The sequence below is a fragment of the Emys orbicularis genome, chromosome 20 (assembly GCF_028017835.1).
Source record: "Emys orbicularis isolate rEmyOrb1 chromosome 20, rEmyOrb1.hap1, whole genome shotgun sequence".
In the NCBI taxonomy this organism is placed as follows: Eukaryota; Metazoa; Chordata; order Testudines; family Emydidae; genus Emys; species Emys orbicularis.
The window spans coordinates 8,000,855-8,023,810 of NC_088702.1; the positions used below are offsets into that span (position 1 = coordinate 8,000,855).

At 56.8% G+C, this 22,956-nt stretch overlaps 1 protein-coding gene across 1 annotated transcript; it reads left to right on the top strand.

Annotated features, from left to right (window-relative positions):
- The first annotated feature begins 5,713 nt into the window (after positions 1-5,713).
- On the top strand, positions 5,714-20,135 carry TDRKH (tudor and KH domain containing). Its single transcript, XM_065420339.1, has 14 exons — positions 5,714-5,787; positions 9,583-9,731; positions 10,261-10,367; positions 10,771-10,960; positions 12,439-12,578; positions 12,949-13,255; positions 14,026-14,192; positions 14,399-14,571; positions 14,952-15,016; positions 15,272-15,423; positions 15,745-15,879; positions 16,913-16,973; positions 18,752-19,309; positions 20,074-20,135. The coding sequence occupies exons 1-14, from the start codon at positions 5,714-5,716 to the stop codon at positions 20,133-20,135; spliced, it is 2,340 nt and encodes a 779-aa protein (XP_065276411.1).
- Positions 20,136-22,956: the final 2,821 nt, after the last annotated feature.

A 22,956-nucleotide genomic window follows, 5' to 3' on the forward strand; every position in this document is an offset into this window, starting at 1 on the left:
GGCATTGTTAGCACGAGTAAGGGTAGTAACCCCAATGTCCTGGCTAAGTTCCTACGTGGGTGGTTACATTCTTCCTGCATTAACTCCCCCTGCAGTACCACCGGATGATGTTGTGTGCTGTTAAACAGCTGCCGTGTTTGAGAGCAGAGGTGGCTGCAGTTTAGCAGTCGATGAACTAGTGACCCGTATAATCTGTAAAGTGCTTTGCCATGATAGGTGCTCTGGAAATGTCAATTGCCATCTGTATTCTCTCCTGCATCTTGCTTACAGCCACGTGCCCTCGGGTTATTTGGAAATCCCTAACATGGGCCAGAGACTTGGAATGTTCCTTTGCAGCAGGCTCATTCTCTGAGATCTCATGCCTCGCCCAAGTGGAGATCACCCCTTAGCAGCAGCTGTGGGGGGGCGCTGCCTGTGGGCGAGAGCTGAGGGGGCGCTGCCTGTGGGCGAGAACTGGGGGGGCGGTGCCTGCAAGCGAGAGCTGCACGGAGCTGCTTGCGCGCCTCCGCCTAGGAGCCGGACCTGCTACTGGTCGCTTCTGGGGCACAGTGTGGTCCACGGTGCCAGGACAGGCAGGAAGCCTGCCTTAGCACCCCAGCTGCGCCGCTGATCAGGAGCCGCCCGAGGTAAGCCCACGCCCCAATCCCCTGCCCCACCCCTGAGTCCTCCCCAAACCTGGAGCCCCCTCCTGCACCCCAAACCCCTCATCCCCGGTCCCACCCCAGAGCCTGCACCCCCAGCCCAGACCCCCTCCTGCACCCCTGCCCGAGCCCAGAGCCCCCTCCCACACCCTGAACCTCTCATTCCTGGCCCCACCCCGCAGCCCTCACTCCCGCACCCCAACCCTCTGCCCTGAGCCCCTCCCACACCCCAAACCCCTCATCCCCAGCTCTGTTGGGTCGCGGGCATCAACAATTTTCTTCAACTGGGTCCCCAGAAAAAAAGTTTGAAAACCACTGTCCTAAAGGATCCTTTCCTGGCTCGTTGGTTTCTAATGGAAGAGGTTACATGGATTACAAAGGCAGAAGGGACTCCTGTGATCAGCTAGTGTGCCCACAGGCCATAGGACTTCACTGAATTCATTCCTGTTTGAACTAGATTATTTTAGAAAAACATCCAGTTTGATTTAATATTGCCAGGGATGGAGAATCTGCTACAACCGTAAGGAAGTTGTTCCAATGGTTCCTTCACCATTAAAAATTTGTGCCTGATTTCCGGTCTGAATGGGCCTAGCTTCACAGCTACTGGATCATATTATACCTTTCTCTGCCACGTTGAAGAGCCCCGTATCAATTGTTCCCCTTGTAGGTACTTCAAATAAACTGGGGTCAAATTACCCCTTAACCTTCTCTTGGTTAAACTCAATAGACTGAGCTGCTCGAGCACTGGACTGTTCCCTCTAAGTGGCAGGGAGGTAGAACTGTATGCAATGGAGCTTTTGGAATTTGGGGCTTGTCTACACAGGGAAATTGACTGGCATAGCTATAGGGAATAACTAGTCTAGTATAACTCCCCACGTGGATACTCTATTCCAAAATAAATAAGACCTTAGAGTGTCCACATGGTACTCCTGAGGGCATTCTGCGCCAAAAAAAATTAAAAATTCTGCGCACAATATTAAAAAAATCTGCAAATTTTATTTGTCAAATAAATGTGGAGGCTCCTGCATAGCATTGGGGAGCACAGGCCACTGTGCAGCTCCCCCACACTCCCCCGGGACACTGACTCAGCGGTGAGGCTGCACCCAACCCTGACACCGCACAAGGAGCGGGCCTGCCCCAGAAACACCCCAGGGCCCTGCCCCTCTGTGCCAGGTGCACCAGGTGTGGGCAGGCAGGCTCAGCAAGGCAGGATCTAAGTGTGGAGGGACTTATTGGGGGTGGGGGGGGTCCAGGTATAGGTTGAGAGGGTTCTGTGTGGGGTATTCTGGGTGCGGGTGGCTCAGTGGGTGATATGGGTGCAGGGGGGGATCTGGATGCACAGGGGCGTGTTGGGGGGTTCTAGGTACAATTGTAATGGGACTCTGCAGGGGGGTCCATATGAAGGTGGTTGGGGCTCAGCGGGAGGGCTGGGTGTGGGGGGGATAGAGCTCGGTGGGGGGGCTGGGTGTGGGGAGCTCAGTGGGGGGGCCCAGATGCTTGGGAACTGGGGCTCAATGGGGTGGGGATCCAGGTGCAGCTGGTTGGGGCTCAGGAGGGTGGGGATCTGGGTGTGGGTGGCTCGTTGGTGTGGTCCAGGGGCAGGGCTCGTTGGGGGGGTTCTGAGTGTGAAGGGGTGAGGCTCGGCAGGAGGGTCAGGGCATGAGGGGGTCTGGATGCACAGGGGCTGGGCGGATACGGGAGCAGCTCCCTGTACAGTGATCCCTCCCCGTGCAGCTGAGGAGCGATGGATGCAGGAAGCACGGGGGGTGGGGAGTTTGCAGAGCTTCCTACAGCTGGGGGAGAAATCTGGGGGTGGGGCCCTGGATGCTGTGCAGGGGAAGAGGAAGTCCCATCCTCCCCAGCCCAGCTGGGACTAGAAGTTGCCGGTGCAGGGTAGGAGCCACCAGCCGGGTCTTCCCCAGTCCCGCCCTTGCCCCACAATGATTTACCTCTCTGCCAGCTGCCTTGGGCGCCCAAAACATACTGCTGGGGAGAGTCGCATGACTGCTCTTGTGGCTTCCCTTTGCTTCTCTGTCGGAAAGTCATTTTTCTGCGAGGAAACAAAGGAATCTGCGGGGAACGTAAATTCTGCGCATTTGCAGTGGTGCAGAATTCCCCCAGGAGTAACATGGGGGAGTTATACTGGACTAGCTAAATTTTAGAGAGACAAGGTGGGTGAGGTAATATCCTGGGACCAATATGGCTGCAACAACACTGCACAGAGCTAAATTTTATCAGAATAGCTGTTGCAGAATCGTCATCCCATTCTAACTATGCAGGAAATTCCCCTCATGTAGACACAGCCTAAGACTTGATCAACCTATTTAAACGCTTCTCCCTCCATTAGAAAAGCCTCAGATGTCATGTGTTTGACATGGAAAAATACAAGGGCTTTCCTCTGCATTTCCCTGACAGGTTGGTAGCATTTATTGCGCAGGATTTCCCCTGCTCAACAGAGACATTGGTTGATGAAGCAGCCGTGGGTGGGGGAGGCAAAGGGGAATGAGGAGCAAAGATTAAACTGGCGAACTCAGAAGCGAGCTGCACTGCTAAGTGAGAAAGTCCCAAAGCTGGCCTCCTGTTGGAGCTAGCCTGGGAGGGCTGGGGTCGGGGATGCTCCAAGTGATGCACCAGGCCCCTGGGGGGAGAGGGAGGGTCATGTGTGTCAAGGAGCTTCTTACAAGGGGGTGTGGGAGGGAGGCTAAGCAGGGGTATGTAAAAGGGAGGGAAATTGAGGGGCAGGTGACTATAGAGGGGAGATGGGAAAGCATGGAGGGAGATAAGGAAGGGCTGGCAGTTTGGTCATTGCCTATGTCACGACTTGCCTGGGCATGTCATGACATCACAGTGGCTTTGTTGTGACATGGTAACAGGCTGCCACAGAGCAGTGGCACTTACCACGCACCTGCCGCTATCACATAACTACTGGGGCAGCCCTGCAGTGCACCATGGCCATGAGACTTCTCAGTCTGCTGCCCCCTCCCAGTGCATCATGGGGCTTCTCAGAGTGCTGCCTCCCAAATCCTGGTGCATCAAGGGACCTCTCAGTATGCTGCCCCCACCCCAGTGCATCATGGGTAGAGCCCTACCAAATTCATGATCCATTTTGGTCAATTTCACGGTCATAGGATTTTTAAAAGCTGAAATCATGAAATTTATGACATTTAAATCTGAAATTTCAGTGTTGTAATTGTTGGGGTCCTGACCCCAAAAGATGGTGTGTGTGGGGAAGGGGGGGTCACAAGGTAGGGCGGATTGCAGTACTGCTACCCTTGTGTGCTGGTGCTGGCGGCGGCTCTGCCTTCAGAGCTGGGTAGCTGGAAGGATGGTATGGGATGGTATTGCGACCCTTACTTCTGCGCTGCTGTTGGCAGGGCGGTGCCTTCCGAGACGCTCTCTGGCTACCCAGCTCTCAAGGCAGCGCAGAAGTAAGGGTAGCAGTACAGCAACCCACCCACCCCCCAAAAATAACCTTGTGACCTCCCTGCAACTCCCCTTTGGGCCAGGACCCCCCCATTTGAGAAATGCTGGTCTCCCCTGTGAAATCTGAACAGTACAGGGTAAAAGCAAACAAAAGATCAGATTTCACCGGGGGGGAGACCAGATTTCAAGGTCTGTGGCACTTTTCATGTCCATGAATTTGGTAGGGCCCAAATCATGGGGCTTCTCAGAGTGCTGCCTCCCCCATCCCAGAGCATCATGGGGCTTCTCAGAGTGCTGCCTCCCCCATCCCAGAGCATCATGGGGCTTCTCAGAGTGCTGCCTCCCCCATCCCAGAGCATCATGGGAACTCTCAGAGTGCTGCCTCCCCCATCCCAGAGCATCATGGGGCTTCTCAGAGTGCTGCCTCCCCCATCCCAGAGCATCATGGGAACTCTCAGAGTGCTGCCTCCCCCATCCCAGAGCATCATGGGAACTCTCAGAATGCTGCTGCTGCCCCCTCCCCACCCAGTGCATCATGGGGCCTCTCAGCCTGCACCCCCGCCCCAGTGCATCATGGGCCTTCTCAGAATTGACCCGCCCTCAGTTCAAGGTGAGGGGCGGGGCCCGCTCTCCCAATACCTCTCTCTTATTGGCTGAGGGCCCCGCTCACCTAGCCTCCCATTGGTTAGAAGGAGTGGGAGCTGATTGGCCTTGGGGGAGCAGCAGCGGTGCGGCTCGCCGCGCCACCCGTGTAGCGATTGGTTCAGAACCGAGGCGCGGCCCTGTGATTTGCTGCGGCGGGCGCGCGGGCGTGTGCGAGCTGCCCAGGCAGGCGGGGCTGGGGAGCGGAGCCGGTGACTACGACGGCGGAGCGGCTGAGACAGGTGGGGCTGGCAGGGGGCGGGATGAGGTTGCAGGGGCCAAGGGGCTGGCACGGGGCTGCAGGGGCCGAAGGGGTGGGGGTGGCATGGGATGATGTGGGAGTTGGAGGGGGTGGGGCTGGCACGGGGCTGCAGGGGCCAAAGGGGTGGGGGTGGCTAGCATGGGATGATGTGGGAGTTGGAGGGGCTGGGGCTGGCATGGGATGATGTGGGGGTTGGAGGGGTTGGAGGGGGTGGGGCTGCAGGGGCCAAAGGGGTGGGGTTGGCATGGGATGATGTGGGGGTTGTAGGGGCCGAGGGGGTGGGGCTGGCATGGGGGCTGCAGGGGCCAAAGGGGTGGGGTTGGCATGGGATGATGGCATTGCAGGGGGTGGAGTGGGGGCTGCAGGGGCCAAGGGAGTGTGGGTCCTGGCATGGAGTAGGGAGACCTGGGGTGTGAGAGGGGAGAGATCTGGAGTGGGGGTGAACCTGGGTCCTGGGACAGTGAGGGGGGTAGGCTCTGGGGGAACCTCGTGTGGTGGGGGGGAAAGGTGGGATGGTGATGAGGGGAGACCAGAGCAGCTGAGTCCAGGCCATCCAAGGGGGCTTGCTTGGGGGTAGCTGAGGGATGTGGGGGATAGAATAGTGGGGGTGTTTAGGGAGCTGTATTATGGAGCAGATGGGGTGTCCTTGGGGAAGCCTGGCCTGGCACAGCAGCAGCCTGGCAGGGCTGTGGCATGGGGAAGTAGGGCATGAGTGGGGTGGGGTTGGCTTAGGCACACTGGCTGCATGGTGTGTGGAGCTGAGGTGCGTGGCATGGTGGGCTGGGGTGGCTCTAGTGCGTTCGATGTAATAGCACAGAGGTGAGTGGCCTGGGGGTTAGATATGCTGATGGAGAGGGGTGGAATGTGGGGTGGGTGTGTTGGCATGGAAGGGGGTGACTGTGGATGTGGGGTGTTGGCATTAAGGGCAGTAGAATAGGGGGTGTCTGATTGCAGGAGTTTAGCTCTGATTAAAAACAAAATATAAAATGCCAACACTCAAAATGCTTTTGCCCATGCCTAAGTCTCTGCTCACGTCTTCCTGGGAGCAGGTGGTGGAAACCAAGGGACCAGATTAGCTGGACCTTGTGCCTGATCCCTAGTGGCGGTTCCCGTGATTGTCGGGCGCACACATTTCTACTCCTCCTTGTGCAGGTTTGCTCAACAGCTGAGCTGTGCTGTTGAGAGAACCTGATGCCACAAGCTGCTTGGCCTGCCAGCTGCCTTTATTCCACTATGCCTAATGCCAGGTCCAGCTGACTCTGATTAAATTTTACCTGCCAGATGTGTATTTTAATTTTTTCCAAAGTGAACTGATCAAAACAATCCCATCACGTAGTGAAAAACAATCATTAAAGACAACTTATAGACTGGTTCGGTGCTAGCAAAGGACTTCCAACGGCTGCAGCGACATCTTCAGTGTGTTAGTTGTCAGGCTGTCTTAGGTAATGTCCCTATCACCGTAGCATCAGAGCTCCTCACAATCTTTAATGTATTTCTCCTCACAGGTCCCTGGGGGGTTAGGTCATCCTACTGACCAGATGGTGAAATGAGGCCCAAAGAGACTAAGTGACTTGCCCAGGTCACACAGGGAGCCTGTGGCAGAGTAGGAAATACATCCCAGGTCGCTGGGCTATCCTTTCTCTCCTACCAATAGCAGTGCTACTTGCATACAAAAGACTTGTGCTTCTGTTTCTCTGCTAGTGGGGGAAACAACTGGGTTCCTTACTGTTCTGCCATTGATATGTCACAGTTCAGGGCAACTGCACCTGTATTCCCCCTCCTTGGCCCAGCAGGGGCACCCGCTTTAGGCTTCTGGCTCCCAGCTGTCACCTCTTGTGGGGGGGAGACCTGTGTCTCGCTGCTCCTGATGGGGGATTTCTGCACAGTTCTCTGCCAACACTGTGCTATCCCCAGCAAGCCAGACTGTCTGCTTTCTCTCTCAGGCTAAGACTGGTGTGTCGCCAACCATTACAAGTTACCACACAGCTCCTCCGAAGTACTGTACATTTATTCTGAAGGTAAAAGCATTAGAGAAAATACGTAAAAACAGTAAAAGAACTGACATGCTAAAAAGCTAACCAGAGGTCACCCCCAACTCTGTCCTACAGCTCTGGTAGGTGTCTCTTCTTCAGAACCCACAACTAGGTTTTCCCCATGCTTACAAGTTCATCCATCTTAGATCCAGAGCAGAGACTGGGCAGATCAGCTGTTTCTTTATACAGCTTGGGCCTTGGATCTTGGCCCTCTGTAACAGGTAATAAACAGACAGTGACCCTCTCCTCAGGGCATAGCTTCAAAAAGCTGGGTTTTTGCATATCTGGGAGTTGGGGAATTTGCATTAACCCCTCCCTAGGGATTCCCCAGGAAATCCACTTGTTGTCCCAAAAGTCCATACTTGTCTGGCACATTTTCAGTAGAGTCTCTTGAATTCCCAGGTCTCACATCTGTCACATTTCCCTCTAGAGCAGTAACAGACAATCCCAGCCCACAATAATACATGCATTTAATACAATAATGGCGTCCGGGGATATTGCAGGATATTGCCAGCTCTGTCACAACTGGGTTTTGGAGTTTCTTACTCTTCTCCCATTGAACCCTCCGTAATAAACAAGACAAGCCAGTGAGGCTGTTATTTATTTATTTGCATTATAGTAGTGCCTGGGCATCCCAAATGGGATCAGGGCCCCATTATACTGGGTGCTGCACAGACACACAGAGCCCCTGCCCCTGAGGAATTTAGTCTAACTGGACAAGGCAGATGCATGGTGGGAGGGGAAGTGACTTGCCCGAGGTCGCACGGTAAGTCAGTGGCAGAGCCGGGATAAGAAACGAGCTCTCCTGGCTTCTAGTCCCGTGCCCTACCCACCTTGCGATGCTGCCGCCAGGCCCTGGCTTATCCCCTTCAGAGTAGCTCTCGCTACCACCCTGCTTCGCAAGGAGCATATGATCTGTGGTGACGTGGGTGTAAATATCAATCCCTCTCCCCCGTTACAGTCTGTTCCAAAGCGTAAGTGATGTTCTAGCTGGGCTGTCATGCAAACTGAGAACTTAATTACCACAGACACCAGTGTTAGGATCCTTTTTGCTAACAATTGAGCCTCGCTTAGCTACCTGTCTTGCTTTCTGATGCGCTGCACTTCACAGGAGCACAGATCTCTGAATTGTGGCCTTGGGGTAGAACCCAAATGGGAAGTGACAGCTTTCCCTGCTGGCATGTTTCCACATGAAATCTCTCTCTCTCGTTGCTGTCTAGAGTCTGTCTCCATATACTATGTGTTAAACTTTCGAAATGCTGCTCTCGCTCCTCCATCCCCCCCCCATTCGCGGTCGCTCTCAGTAACTTGTTGATGATTCTTCGGAGGCAGCATCAGTATCCTCCACCAGCCACTGGGAGGCAGGACTGCTGGATTCTGTTTCTGCTGCATGGTCCTGGGGCAAATCAGATAATCTCTTGAGACATCATTCTCCCCCTCCCCCCCAGCAGCCACTATTGAAGTTGTTGGGAGCTGCTGTATGTGCCCAGCACCCCTGAGTATCAGGCTGTTTGTGTCTGAGAAGTTACCCTGCTTTGGGAAGGGGGTTGAGATACAGCACCGTTCCCCAAGGGATCAATGCTAAGTGTCATCATTTATCGTAGGGGGTCCTTTCCATTGGTGCCAGATAAGTATTTCCTCCTAAAGTAGGACCAGGAGCAAAATCTACCACAGGTATTTGCGTGGCCCCGTTGTTGCTGTATCTGAGCACCTCACCACACCCACGTGAGGATGAGAAGTGCTATTATCTGTAGAAGGGGGATGGGGACTGGAGGTGTAGAGAGATGAAGCGACTCGCCCAAGGCCATGCAGAAAGTCTGTGGCAAAGCTGGGAATTGAACCCGGGGACCCCAAGTCCCTAACCACTGGGCCAGCTTTCAGAAGCTTTGATATAGTAACTTGGGGTATGGAGCACCCACAACTCCACTGACTTCCCAGGGCACTGGTGTGTGATCAGACCCTTAGTTTGTTCAGGGTCCCCAAATGCTTGCCAGAGTTAAGCAATGGCAGCAGCGGGTGAGTAAAGAGGCATGGGCACGGGAGGAAAGGGAGGCAGGCAGGCTGTTCCAGAGGTCAGGTAGCTGCACAGGAGAAGGCCCTTGCGTCTAACATTGTGAGAGTGCAGAGAACCAGGGAGGAGTTGGGTGCAAGATGTTTGCAAGGAGGAGACTAGACAGAGACTAGGTCCATGGAGAGCTTTAACAATGGGGGGCACTTCATTTATTCTTGTTTCAATTCCCAAGCTGGCAGCTTCACCCTCCTGCCTGCCTCTTCCTGTAGCAAACTGCTTGATGCTGCCTGATTTGGAAGGGCACAGCCTGACGGGTACGGCTTGTACGCCTTGACAGATTGGATTTGTGATGCAGAGCGATCCTGCAGAGGGCTTAAAGCCTGCAGCTATCTGTGAGCCGCTTGAACGAGTCCTGGCATGTGCCAATTGTGTTTTCAGTTTTGCCCTGGTCTGGCAGTGCCCAGGGCTAGTGGAGTCTGTGCCCATTGGGACTGCCAGTCATGCCAATCATGGGTCTCAGGAAGAGGGGCTGCTGTTGCGGCTAAGAGAATTTCTCTCTCCCCCACTTAGGCTGTGGTCCATCAGTCTGGGAAAGATGTCAACAGACCAGGGTTACTGGAACAACCTGACAACCCTGCAGAAAATCGCTCTGGCCCTCGGGATCCCAGCCAGCGCAACTGTCATGTACATCTTGTACCGCAGGTACAGAGAAAGCCGAGGTATGTCTGCATCACCCCGCGGTGATGACCTTCGGGTAGCCCGGACGCCGTTGTTGTATGGTGACTAACAGCTTGTGTGTTGCATTTAGGCTTGAATTATTCATTACTTGGCCTCCTTCTGCCCCCACCCCATCCCCAGCCCTGCCAAATGTTGGCAGGTGCTCAGAAATAAACCTCTCCCATGCTAACGAGCATATCCGGGGGTGATCCCTGGGAACAGGAGGCCTGTTTCTGAGCAGCTTCTGAATTTCCTCTGCACTTTCTATAATACCATCCCTGCAAGAAACTAAAATCCTTTCACCCTCCTCCTAATTCCTTCCCGGATCCTGCCTGGTGCTTGGGGGAAATGCAAACAGACTTAGCACTGAAAGGTTAAATGTCTCACTGCTCTGGGGCTTTGCAGATTCCCCTTCTCTCCTGTCCTGGAGCTGCTGAACTAGCGGGATTGGCCACATTCAGGCTGTGGGGAAGATGGCTTTCGGGGGTGGATGTTAGCCTGTTTAACCTGTCTACTGTGGCTTGTGCTCAGAGGAGCGGCTGACGTTCGTAGGAGAGGATGACATTGGAATTGAGATGAAGATCCCCCAGGAGGCTGTGAAATTGATCATTGGACGGCAGGGCGCCAGTATCAAACAGGCAAGTGGACAGCGGTTAGCGAGTCCTGCATCTGTGCCTGGCCCCACCATTGGCTTCAGTGTATTCTTCCCCCCCGCCCCTCTCACTCCATCCCGGAGGATCCCAAAGATCTTTGCAAACCCTTTGTATAAGCTGCTGCAGCCAGGTTGGCAACCGGCCCAGCAGCCTGGGGAGGGGAAGATTTGGACACAGATACCAGGGGAGGGCAATACTGCTATAAAATGTGCCACTGGATCTTAATGCCCATCCCTTGGCTTTTAAAGGTCCACCCACTCTAACAGGCTCAAAGGCTGAATCGATGGCATTTCCAGGGGGTCTGAGTTTTAAGGCTGATGCTCAGGCTGCTAAACCATCCCCTCTGCGTGAGAGCCTTGCTAGACTTCTGTGTCCCGTGTCTCCGCAGCTGAGGAAGGAGACCGGCGCTCGCATCGATGTGGAAGCGGAGGACTCCGGTGAGGAGCGGGTGCTGCTGATCAGTGGCTTCCCCGTCCAGGTGTGCCGAGCGAAAGCTGCTATTCACCAGATCCTGGTGGACAACGCCCCCGTGTCAGAGCAGTTCTTTGTGCCACAGAGAGCCGTCGGCAGGATTATCGGTAACTGTCTAGAGACTTAACCGTGCCCCCCACTTCCCATTAGCCACCGGAAGAAATGCAAGGGGCCTGGGCAAAAATGACCCGGGGGCTGGTTTGTAAAGCTGCTCCAGAAGCACTGACCGCAGCTGTGGTGAAACACGGCGACTGCTAAATACTGCTTCTGTCTGTTGACCAGCGCGTGCTGTTCCTGGGCTGGGGCGCTGGGGAGAAATAGTGAGACATAGCAATAAATCTGCATCCAGAGCCCGGGATGAAATAGTTACCCCCTTCTCCACTCATTGGCTCCTTAGGGTGACAAGAAATCTCACTGAGCTGCCTCAGTTTATCAAACTGCAGCATCTCAAATCTAAGAACCTTTCTTTTGCACCTTTGATCCTGGTGTACTTTGGAAGCCTGTATTATAAAGCTAGGGTGAATCGCCGGCCACAGGACTGACATCTCTGGGGTAGAACACTGCTTCTGTCCAACAGAGACACTGTGGGGGGGGAAGGAGACTGTGCCCTGACCAGCTGGAAACTGGCTTGGGCTGTGAGAGATCTGGGTTCAAGTCCCTTCTCCTCCACTGACTTCCTGTGTGACCATGTGCCAGTCACTTCGTCTCCGTGCCTCAGTTTCCCCACCTGTACAGTGGCAATAAGAGCCCTGCCATGCCTCACAGGAGGGCTGTGAGGATAAATACCCTTAAAGGCTGCATGGTGCTTGGCTAGTTCGGTGTTGGGGGGTAGAGATGTATCTAAGGTAACACAGAAATATAGGAAGCCCGGCTGTGGTTGCCTCAATCGGAACTTAGCCAGCAAAATGGGGCTTAGCTCCTTGCCTCTTTCACAAAGCACGAGAGATCAGGCCCTGGAGTTTGCATCACACCCGAAGGCCGGCCCTGTACCCCAAGTGCGGTGCTGGAGCGCTGGTTACTAGCTAGCTGTACCTGTAGGCTGCAATGAAAAACCCGCGGCCGCGAATCTCAGAGCCTGGGTCAGCTGACGCGGGCTCAGGGCTACAGAGCTAAAAACAGCAGGGTGGACGTTGAGGCTTGGGCTGGAACTGGAGGGTTTCAGGACTGGCCGTCAGCCTGAGCCTGAACAGCTGCACTGCTGTTTTTAGCCCCGTAGCACAAGCCTGCGTCATTGGCCCCAGGCTCTGAGACGCGCTGCCATGAGGCTTTGATTGCAGGGTAGACGTAGGCCGAGCGGGAACCAGCACCTTCCAAAATCGCAGCTGGATCTGTCTAAGTTCTTATGGTGGTGCCCATCGCTGCAGCGTCTGGCCACCAGCAGCCATTCGTCCTTCGCTAAAATCATCTCCCTGGCGCGGAGCAGCCAAAACCCAAATTTCTGGAGGCACTTGTGTTCTGGTCACAAAAAAAATGACTGGAGTGGGGGAAGTGGGCATTCCCCTCCGAGCCCTTTCTTCGGCTGGGTTCTCTAGTTCCTCTGCTGCTGCTGACGAGTGAGTAACCTACTTCTCGCTGCCCCTCTCAGGCAGGGGTGGCGAGACGGTGCGAGCCATCTGCCGCAGCTCGGGGGCCAGAGTGGTCTGCGAGAAGGAGACGGACAACGCCCTGTGTCTGACCCGGCTCATCAGCCTCTCGGGGACCCGCAAGGAGGTGACTGCTGCCAAGGTGGGTCTGGGGTGTCTTGCCCCCTTTAAGAGGGAGTGGGGTCCAGTGCGCCTGGGACTGGTCAGCTGCCTCCTGGTCTGGTTTAAGAAAAGGCAGCTAAGCTGGGAGCTGTTGGCAATGAGCTCTCAGGATGGGCTAGAGGAGGAGAACGCTGCCAAGCTGCAGAAAGGCTTGTGCAGAGACCCCTAGGAAGGAGGGGAAGAACTAGGTTGGAGTGGATGAAAGGGAAACTGAGGCAGGACTTGCCCGTACTGCGAAGCTTGGCCACAGAGGAGCGCCGTGTGTGTGGGTTACCCTGTGACAGGGTCTCCTTCCGCGTGAGCTGGCGGCGCTGAACCAAACACCCTTCCCCCCCCTTCCTCTCCCAAAGCAACTGATCCTGGAAAAGCTTTCGGAGGACGACACGTTTCGAAAGAAACTGGCCCTGTCGGCGGCGGCCCGGTGCCTGCGCAAACAGCCCTTGGGCATGAGGAGAGAGGATCCCGGGCAGCAGGGGGAGCTGCCGCGCCCCAATGGCGAGGCCCTCTGCCAGCTGGCGAGCCCTCCGCAAGGGGCAGGGGATGGAGGCCGGCTGCTGGCCGCAGAAGCCCTGGACCAACCACAGGAGCTCAGAGCCGAGAGCGAGTCCCCGGAGGAGCCGGTGATGGAGCCCAGCCCAGCAGTGCCCATGTTCGAGGGTGAGTGGAGCGGTTTTCTCCAGGGCTGGCTCAAACAGAGGGTGTGTGGCGTACGGCCACTGGGGGTGCTGCCCTAGCCCTTTGAGGGGCCTGGGCTGGCCACTGAGACCTAGGACTCCTGGGTTCTCTTCCTGGCTCTTCGATTGACTTGCTGGTCTCGGAGCAGAGCCCTCCCCTCTCTGTGCCTCGGTTTCCCTGTCTGTTCAGGGGGGGTTAGGTGTCTGCAAAGGGTGCTCTCCTGGAGAAAAGCAGCTGTAAAGAGAAAAGGGTTGGGGCTGCATGTCATGTAGCGTCAGTCTGTGGATTGCCCGGGGCTTGGGTCCCTGGGGCTCGCCCTCTCCCTTGCACCGCGGCCCTGACTCACAGCAGCCATCCTCCCCAGTGGGACCATGTGCCACTCTATCCGTGTCCTTAGGGCACCAAGACCCTTCCTCACAGGGGCACCTTTGCCGTGCTGCCAGGATGGAAGGTATCTTAGCTGGCTGCTCCCACTTTGTTCTCCACACACCTGCTCTGAGCAGGGTTGCGGTGTGCCACTCCTCTCCGGCGAGCTGAGTGGAGACCAGCGGGGTGCCTGCAGATCTACCCGCGAGTCTCTCCTCAAAGCTCCTCGCATGCGGTGAAATGTTGTCTCCCCCCACCCACCCCAAGACCCTTGTCCCTCCGTCTGGATCAGCAGCCCACACTTGGACTCGTACCCTCTGCCTCCCGCTCTGGGTCGCCCTGGGCCTCCCCTTCCCCTCTTGCTCACTGCTGTGTGCCCCTCTCAGTCCCCAGCCCCGACTTCAGCTTCCACGCGGATGAACACCTGGAGGTTTACGTCTCGGCCTCGGAGAACCCCAGCCACTTCTGGATCCAGATCGTCGGCTCCCGCAGCCTGCAGCTCGACAAGCTCACCGGCGAGATGTCCCAGTACTACGGGAGCAGCAGCCAGTCGGTGAGCGTCTGCCGTGGCGTGCCCCGCCCAACGCGATGGTGGGGTAAACCTGCCGCAGCCGAATGGAATGATGTGTCCCCCGGCCCGCTAGCCAAAGGGGAGTTAATCCTTCTCTTCCTCCCCTGCTGCTAGAACCTGCATCGCTTCCCGTTCTAGCCCCGAGAACCTGTGTGTGTGACTCCCTGCCCCTCCTTCTGTCTCCCCAGCCCGAATTCCCCAACGTCCGAGTAGGCGACATCGTGGCTGCCCCGTATGCCGATCACGGCGCCTGGTACCGGGCCCGAGTCCTGGGCACCCTGGAGAACGGCAACTTGGATCTGTATTACGTCGACTTTGGGGATAACGGGGAAGCCCCGCTAGAGGCACTGCGAGCCTTGCGGTACGTGCAGTGGGGAGGGCGGCGAAGAGGGAGAGCGTAGGCTAGGGCTGCGGGGGTGGAGCAGGACGCCTGGGTCCCATTCCTGCCGCTGATTTGCTGTGGGATTCCAGGGAAGCCTCCTGGCTCTCTCTGCACCTATCTCAAGGGGGTTGAATGGTCGAGCTAACGACTGTCCGGGGTGTGGAACTCCTTGCACGTGAAGGACGAGGATGGGTGCAGTGACGCCACAGGGATCTCGTGCTAACACGTGCAGATCCCTGCTAACCCAGAGAGACGCGGCTTAGCAGGGCAGACCTGACCGATTTCACCAGCTGCGGGGGCCTCCGGGTGCTGGGGTCGTATCGCTGTTCACAATGGTTCCTCCCCTCCCTTTCTGCTAGGAGCGACTTCCTGAGTCTGCCCTTCCAGGCCATCGAGTGCAGCCTTGCTGGGATCGCCCCCGCGGGTGAGTGGCGAAGCCGTGGGCGAGGTGCTCTCGGTTGTGACACATCCCTGCGAGATAACCAGCTGGGCTGCCGGCGGGGTAGCCTAGCTGGGCTCGGGCAGCGCCCAGGGAGAGGCGGCTCTGGATGGTTGCCAAGTGGCTGGTTGATGCTGAAATCTCCCATTTCCAGACCCGCCTGCACTTAGCGCCGTGGGGTTCTCTCTCTGTGTCCCGAGGAGTCAAACCCAGCCTCTGCTACTCAGTCTCTCTCCACAGGGGAGCAGTGGGAAGAGGATGCCCTGGACGAGTTCGATCGCCTCACGTGTTGTGCCGAGTGGAAGCCCCTGCTGGCGAAGATTTCCAGTTACATCCAGTCTGGGGTCTGTACCTGGCCGCGCATCCAGCTGTACGACACCAGCCACGGACAGGTGAGCGCTGGAGGCCGGGTTGCCTGGCAGGCTGCGGGCTCCCCTTACGAACACAGCGGTTGCTGACAAGGGGTCTCTAGAGCAACACGTTTCTGCATCTCCACTCCCCTTGGTGCGGCCGCTGGCAGCCAGAGCCTGGCGAGCCCGGAGTGGACTCGTCTCTGCTTATATTGAGATCAGGATTCAGTCAAACTCCAATCTGTATCATTCCCCAAACCACCAGTACTGCTTCCTGTCTGGCTCCCGCTCCCCTCCCCGAGCGGCACCCCCTTGTGCTGTCATCAGCCTGCAACTCTCTGCCCCTTCCTGTTTCCCCTTCAGAGCCTCGATATAGGGGGGGAGCTGGTCCGGCTGGGTCACGCTGTGCGGTGTCCGCAAGAGGAGGATGGCGCTGCGGGGGACGGCACCACCCACCTGGGGAAGGAGGCCACGGCCGAGGCGTTCCAGAAGATGCTGGTTAGTCAATCAGTAGCGCCGTGGAAGTGCTGGGAAGCCATCAGGAGAGGCTGGAGTTTATCCAGAGGCCAGCGTTAGAACAACTGTTGGCGTAGCATGTTTATTTCTGGCTGAAATTTTGATGTCCTCTCCTCTCCGGTCTGTGGCCTCTCTCCAAACCCCCAGGGCTGTGCCATTTTCCATGAGGCTGGGCTCCAAAGGCTGCAAACCCTTCCCGATGGCTGGGGAATTGTGTAAGGAACTAAACGGGGGGGCTGGAACCACCATTGGTGAGCAGCTCTAATGAGCCCATTCTCAGCCTGTAGGAAAAGGAGCCTGAGGAAATGACGTGTGCCGGGCGGAGGGGAGGGGCACTAGGTGCCCTCTGCTCTCAGGCTGCCCCGACGCAGGCGGCTGTGGCATCGCGGGCACGCCTGCAGCTGGAGGTGTAGTTTCCAGCTCCGGCCGACATGCCCGCGCTAGCTTTGATCAAGATAGCAACATGGCTGCAGCTGCATGGGCCAGCTGCCCGAGTTCGTGCCCAGGGTCTCAGGCGGGATTGCAGTCAAGCAGCCAGTCCGAGTCGCTGCCTGTGCCCGCCGCAGCTCTGCCACTGTTAGGAGCACATTAGCTTGAGCAAAGCTACTGCGAGTCCATCTCCCCGAGCCGGGAGTCGCACCTCCAGCTGCGCTGTTCACCTACTCCACGTGTCCCGCTCCTTGTTCCAAGGCTAGCTAATCGCTGAGTCTGATTGCCCCGAGCCAGTGGGACGGACGCCCCCCCCGAGAGAGTTGCTGTAAAACCGCGTCCATGTTTTTCAAATGCAGAGGACCACGTCTTAATTAAACCCGTCTCGCTCCATGTGGAGCAACACATATCGCCCCCTGCTGTTGTGAAAGCTTCAGCGCTAGCTGCGGCTCTATCTGCCGCTGAAGATCTCTGCCTTGGGGCTGGTTTCCTCTCCCCTCAACGGGCCCTGGTCGGTTCTGCGCTGTGGAGGTGTTTGTCCGCGGGCGCAGTAATCGGATTAACGTTGCCTCTCTCTCTTGCTCAGGGGAATGCTGCAGGGACCTCCCTCGAGAGCCTCCTGTCAGAGACCTGCGTCAGCCTTTCAGGTACGCCGCTGTGATCAGCTGAAGCAACCTGCCCTTCCTGGGGGCGGCTGCTCCAACCGAATCCATCTGCCTTAGGGTTGGATCTTGCTGCCCATCACTGTAGTGTCTGGGCATCTTCCACATCCCATCAATAGCTAAGCCTCTGGCTCTTCTCCATGTGCCACCTCTCCTGATTGATTCCTCTCCCCCACCCCCGAGATACCAGAGGGAGCAAAAGAACTGGGAATTAAGGCTTTTTCTCCTTTGTCTGAGACCTGATTCTCCACCTCCATCACCTGAATGGGGCAAAAAAATTGAACCTCTTTACTCTAGGGAAAAACAGAACTGACCGTTTCAGGCCCGGCACTTACATTTTGTTTCAAGGATTTTTCAGGAAATTCAGCATGAATTGGACTATATTCACGTAGTTCCTTTTAAAATACACTTCCGTGGGTATGGATGGGAGAGGTATTTACTAATTCCTCTGCAGTTCGTAGCCCTAAGAGAACACTGTGCCAGATGCATGCGAATTAGAAACTGGCTGGTCAACTTTACAGGCAGTGTGACCTAGTGGGTAGGGCACTGGATGACGACCTAAGAATCTAGAGTCTATTCCTGGCTCTGCCACTGATCTGCTCTGTGGCCTTGGGCAATTCACTTCTGTGCCTGAGTTTCCCTTCCCTCTCCCGCCTTTGTCTACTCCGATTGTGAGCGACTGTCTCATGTCTGTGCAGCACCTAGCCCGATAGAACCCTGATCTCAGCTGTGGCCTCAAGGTGCTGCTGTAATACATGTAATAACTGCCCCCAAGCTGCCTGAAAGGCAAAAAGAAAATGGGGTAATGAAAACAGAGATTTTTTGCAAATCCTTCCAGTGTTTAATAACTGGTGCTAATTCCCGTATTCCAAGCGCTGGATGGACAGGGCTGTTTAAAGCTCCACTGCTCCTAGCACAAGAGAAGGAACATACTGTAGGGCTAATCCTGCCGATGGATGGGAACCAAAACCAGGCTTCCCTCTCTGTTGTCTGGGATCTAGTGAGAAGGCTGGGAATGTCGTTTCAGTTGGACTTGACTCTTTGAAAGCGGCTGTGTGCGTAAGACTGAGCATGACAAGTTATGGAGGGGATGGGATGATGACTGCCTACCCGCGATTCTTATTCGCAAATATCTTCAGTGTGGGACCCTGGGTGGGGAGGGCTCTGAGTTACTACAGAGAACTTGTTCCCAGGTGTCTGGCTGGTGGGTCTTGCCCACACGCTACGGGTCTAACTGATTGCCATATTTGGGGCGTGAAGGAATTTTCCCCCAGGTCAGACTGGAAAATCCCCCAGGGTCTCTGTGTCTTCCTCTGCAGCATGGGGCACGGGTCACTTGCTGGTTTGGATGAACATTTGGGAAATAGACAGCCTCCATCCTCACGAGATACAAAGTGTATTCCTCCAACGCTTTGCAGGGGTTAAATAATCCGTTAGGCAAAGGAGAAAACTTACTTCCAGCTGTGATAGGGAGGAGAGTTGGGGCAGAAAGGTTCAAGAAACCCCCTCTAGGGTTGGACCAGGCGGCGAGGAGGCCAGGAGGAGATAAGTGGGGAAAGGTGAAGAGCAGAAATAGAGGGGAGGCTGTTTCAGACAGCAGTAGCTGCAGAGGAGAAGGTTCTTGCGCCAGCAGTGGCCAAGTGGCACAATGGGACAGAAAAGAGACCAGGGGTGGTGGGGGGGAGCTTGTGTCCATGTGCTGAAGACACAGAGGAGAGAGCGCGGCCCAGCCCCCCATGTAATATGTGCCTTTGGCTTGGTAGATGACTCCATTGAGCAGCTCCGAAGTGACACCGAGCCCACAGAACCACCCTCCCAGAAGACTGTCATGCCCTCACTCTGGTCCCTACGGATCTCGGCTCCCTCCTGCCCTCTGGGGGATGCCGAGGCTCTCGCCTTGCCAGCTGGCGGTGAGAAGCAGAATGGCTCAGGGGGCTGCAGCAGCGAGGGGGCATTGGAGGCTGGGGGGTCTCTGCGGGCCACCAAGAGCCATGCAGCAGATGCCACGTGGACAACCAGTCCTGCTGATTGCACGCATCCCGCAGCCTGCTCGGGAGAGGCCTCTCCCATCTCCCTCTCAAGCAAAGGCTCCAGCACCTCAAACGCCAGCTTCCCTACCACCCTGGCTTCTGGGAACAGCAGCTGCTACTCCCCCCGGGGCTACTTCTATTACCTCTCCACTTCAGAAGAGTGGTCCAACTCCTCGGTCTTCTGCAGCGGCTCGGGCTCTGCCGGCGATTCCCTCCAAAGCCCCGTCCTCATCAGCTCCTCTGACAGCGAGGGGGAGGAGGAGGAAGGGGGACTGAGGGCCTGGAGGAGAGGTACAGAGGGCACCATGGATGGGTAGCCTGGGCACCGCACTGTGGTCTGGGGTGTCAGAAGCACAAGGAGTACAGATTGCTGCTGCACTAGCAGCCCTGAGACGCAGGAGTGTCCCATGCGCTCTCCCTGCTTGCAAGGGGGCAGCCGCAACCCATGGCTGCTGCTCCATTTGCCGCCTTGCCATCGTTTGGCTTGGAGTGGCCGCTACTGGCGATCTCCACCAGCTGGCAACATCTGCTCCTCCCCCGAGGGACAGCCCCTGGCGAGAGCCTCAATCCTTAGCAATGCCTCTTAACTTTCAGTGCCGCGTCGGGCGCCCCTGCATCGCTCTCGTCCCTCCTGGTGTAAATCCGGAGCAGCCCCCTGCTGGTGACGGGTTCTCCGGCTTGAGCCGGGTGTAATTGAGATCTGAACCTGCCCACTGTGTGTTGCTGCAGCCCGGATCACCCGCTCTGCAGAGCCAGGCGAAGGGGGCGTGAAATGGATGCACAGGGGCTCTTGGTGTCAGCTGCGGCACGACTCTTGTTTCTCAGTGCACGGGGGCGCACAAGTGGGGAGAGCTGGGCCTTCCTTGCACCAGGGAGCAGCTGGACACTGGCTAGGGCTCTTCCTGAGCAGAGCAGGTCGTCTCTCTGTGGCCTGTCCCCAGAGAAGGGGGCCCAGACTCCCGGCTGCATGGTGACGTGGCTCTTGGTGGCAGGCCGGCACCGGGGAGCCCTGTGGCTGCACCTGTTCTACCCGCTGCCTCTCCTCTTCTGTGCAGAAGCCGCGTCTATGTCTGGAAGCGGCGACGACGTTCTTCTGGTCGAAGACGATTCGCTGTGACCCCTTCCCCGAGCGGCAGCGAGCCGGAGGCGTCGCAGAGGGGGGTGCGTAAGTTTCAGTCTATTTGGGGTGGTCCTGGGCCCCCGGCTGTCCCCGAGATCCTGCTTTCAGGGCAGAGGAAGGGCCCAGCGAACGCCCTCTTGTACATGTGGCGGGGGGAGGTCTCGTCTGCACTGCTGCGCTTTGCGTTTGCCAGCATGGCTGCCCCGAGAGCGAGAGGGCGCTGCTCAATAGCGACCCTTGTGGGCAGGTTAAGGAGTGGCACTAGCTACAGTCGGAGGCGGTCATACACCCACTCCGGGCTGCTAGTTTAAGCAAGCAGCTGCAGCTCCCTGCACCACTCAGTGCCTCTGCTTTCTTGCCTTCCCTTTGGTCCCTAGGAGGTTGGTGCCTGGATTGAGACGACCATGAGGACTCCCCGACGGGGGTGGGGGAATAAAATACTGCGGGAAAGTGGAAGGAGAGACCACAGCCATTGGAGACCCACCCCCTTCTCCGGGTCCAGAAACAACGGGTTTGCATCGTAACCTCGTCCTCGTCTGTGAGCATGTGTTTGGGGCGGGGGCTGCACCCCGTCAAGTGCACGTTGCTGGCTCCCTGCAGCAGGGACCTGATGCCAGCTGTTGTGGGACTGCCCTTCTTGGGGGCTCTCTGGGATGTGGGGGGCTGGGATGGGGAGTGGGTGTTTTCATTGCATTGGGAGGGTGCTGATCCTAGAGATGCTGGAGCTAACTGCCAGCGTCTGTCGAGCCAGACGCCAGGGTTCCAGCTGTGCGGTTCTGTGGCGCTCCCAAGGGATCACGGTCTGCGGAATACAGGTATTCCGGGGGTAGCCGTCCTGCAGTCCCCGTCTATCCGCGGTTGACAGCTGCTGGGCTGTCCTGGTGTAAATCCAGAGTAACGGCACTGACTGCATTTGGGTGGCTCTATAGCCGCTGGTGTAAGTGAGAGCAGGATCAAGCCCCCTGGTCCCCACTTCCTTCTGAACAGCTGAGTCCCTCCTTCCCCTGACTGGTGGGAGGTCCCCACTCGGGCTCCTGCAGGCCATTCGGCTGGGTTGCGCTTGCTCTGTCGTGAGTCAAGGCTGACGTCGGTTTTGGTTTAAATCTCGGCGCAAGGCGCCTGCACCAAAGACTCCGCTCTGCCATCCTTCCCGCTGCAGGGGCGAGGGAGACACTGGCGCTCTGGTGACGTGACTGGATGAGTTTTTGCTGCTGCAGAAACGGGGCCGGAGGACGGTTGTGACGCCCCCCCCCTCCCAATGCCACCCCCAGCTTTGACAGCACTTGCTTTACTAAAATAAAAAGTTTATGTTTAAAAAGAAGAGAGAATCCTCTTAGGCTGCAAACGTTGGAGCTGCGTTTTCGTTTCAATAAACGCAGACCGAGCTGGTCCCTTTTTGTGGCTGGATCTGCTTCGTGCAGAACTGCCCCAGTATCTAGCATTAGTAGAGCGTTCGGAAGGGGGCGGTTTCTGGAGCACTCTGCATGGACTTACTGCTCTTCCCCTTGGCGATGACGGGAGCTGAGTTAGGCCAGCACTGGGGGCTTTTGCAGATCTCTGCCTCTTACTGTCTCCGTTGCTGCGTAAAGGAGAAGTCTGGGCAAAGTGCGTTTAGCCTGCTGACCGCTGGAGAGTACCTAGCTGGCTCCGTCAAAGCTCCTGTCTGTGGGAATTGGCCAAAGCTTTATGCCTCTAGCCAGGCGGCTTTGGAGGTCTGTTGCTGCACGTCGGCGGAGGCTGCCCTGTTCTGAAGATGGGCATTTTCTGCCAGCTGGTGGTTGCAGTCTTTCAGCTGGGTGTGTTTTCACCCCAGCCCTGTTTTTGGGGGTGGGCACGGGGAGAGCAAATAAGGTTTGGGAGAGCTGTGTGCCTCAGCTGTTGGTTTCTTTATTAAATAAAAGTTCTGTTGAGAGTTTTTTTCTTGTGAGTCAGCCAAGTCCTTGGGGGCCGGGGGTGCGTGGGGGGTTTAGAGCTGGGCTGCAGGCTGCCAGGGGTCTGTTGCCCACCTTACCTCTCATTCTGAGACCCTGTTAGTCCAATTCCTCCTTGTGCCTCTTGCACCATGCTGTAGAATGGGGCTGATGATGCATAATTAGTGGGTCAGGTACTTTGCCGTTCATGGGGGTCAAGCTCTGGGTTAGCTAGTGCCAAGTGCAAATTGAGGCCCCTGAGGGATGCTGGCTGGAGGTGCCCAGCTTGGGGAGGAAAGGCTGGCTGGGGGGGAGGGGCCTGCTGACCCTAACCCCACCACCACTGCCTCCCCCATATAGCCAGAGTGAGTCCACTCCCCTCCCACAGGCCTCGCTGGGCTCATCCCCTCACCCCTGTAGCCAGGAAATGAGGCTTGTTCCAGTTCTCCCAAACAGCTCCGGGGCTCTGCTCCGCAGGGTCCCTGGAATTTTTTAATGGAGTGGGTGCAGGTTTTTTAAAGCTATTGCGTGCCAGACTGAGAAATGGCGCCGAACGTAGGGCCTCGCTTCCCTCAGCCAGCTCTCTCCCTGAGCGGCAGGAGCCTTGGGTGGACGAGGCTATAACCAGCCAGTAGCTGTCTGCCGGCAGCCTGTCCTGCAGAAGTCACCCAGGCTAGGGCTTTAAACTGGGAGTGGCACAAGGGCATGGAGATTGGGCGGTGAGTTTTGGGTGCCTGAGGCAAGGGGTTGTGGGGTCACATCCCCTTTCTATTGCTGGGAGCTCCCACGCTGTGAAATCATTTGGGGCCTCAGTCCAGGTCACAAGGCCAAGCACTGATTGCACAGGGGGACTCTGTTCAGCTCTGGAGCTGATCCGGCCAAGTCAGGCTGGAGGCATACAGTGGGGC

Coding starts and splice junctions, on each gene's coding strand:
- TDRKH (XM_065420339.1), top strand. CDS start 5,714: ATGGTGTGTGGAGCTGAGGTGCGTGGCATGGTGGGCTGGGGTGGCTCT. Junction 5,788..9,582: donor TTCGATGTAATAGCACAGAG/GTGAGTGGCCTG, acceptor TCCCCCACTTAG/GCTGTGGTCCATCAGTCTGG. Junction 10,961..12,438: donor AGCCGTCGGCAGGATTATCG/GTAACTGTCTAG, acceptor TGCCCCTCTCAG/GCAGGGGTGGCGAGACGGTG.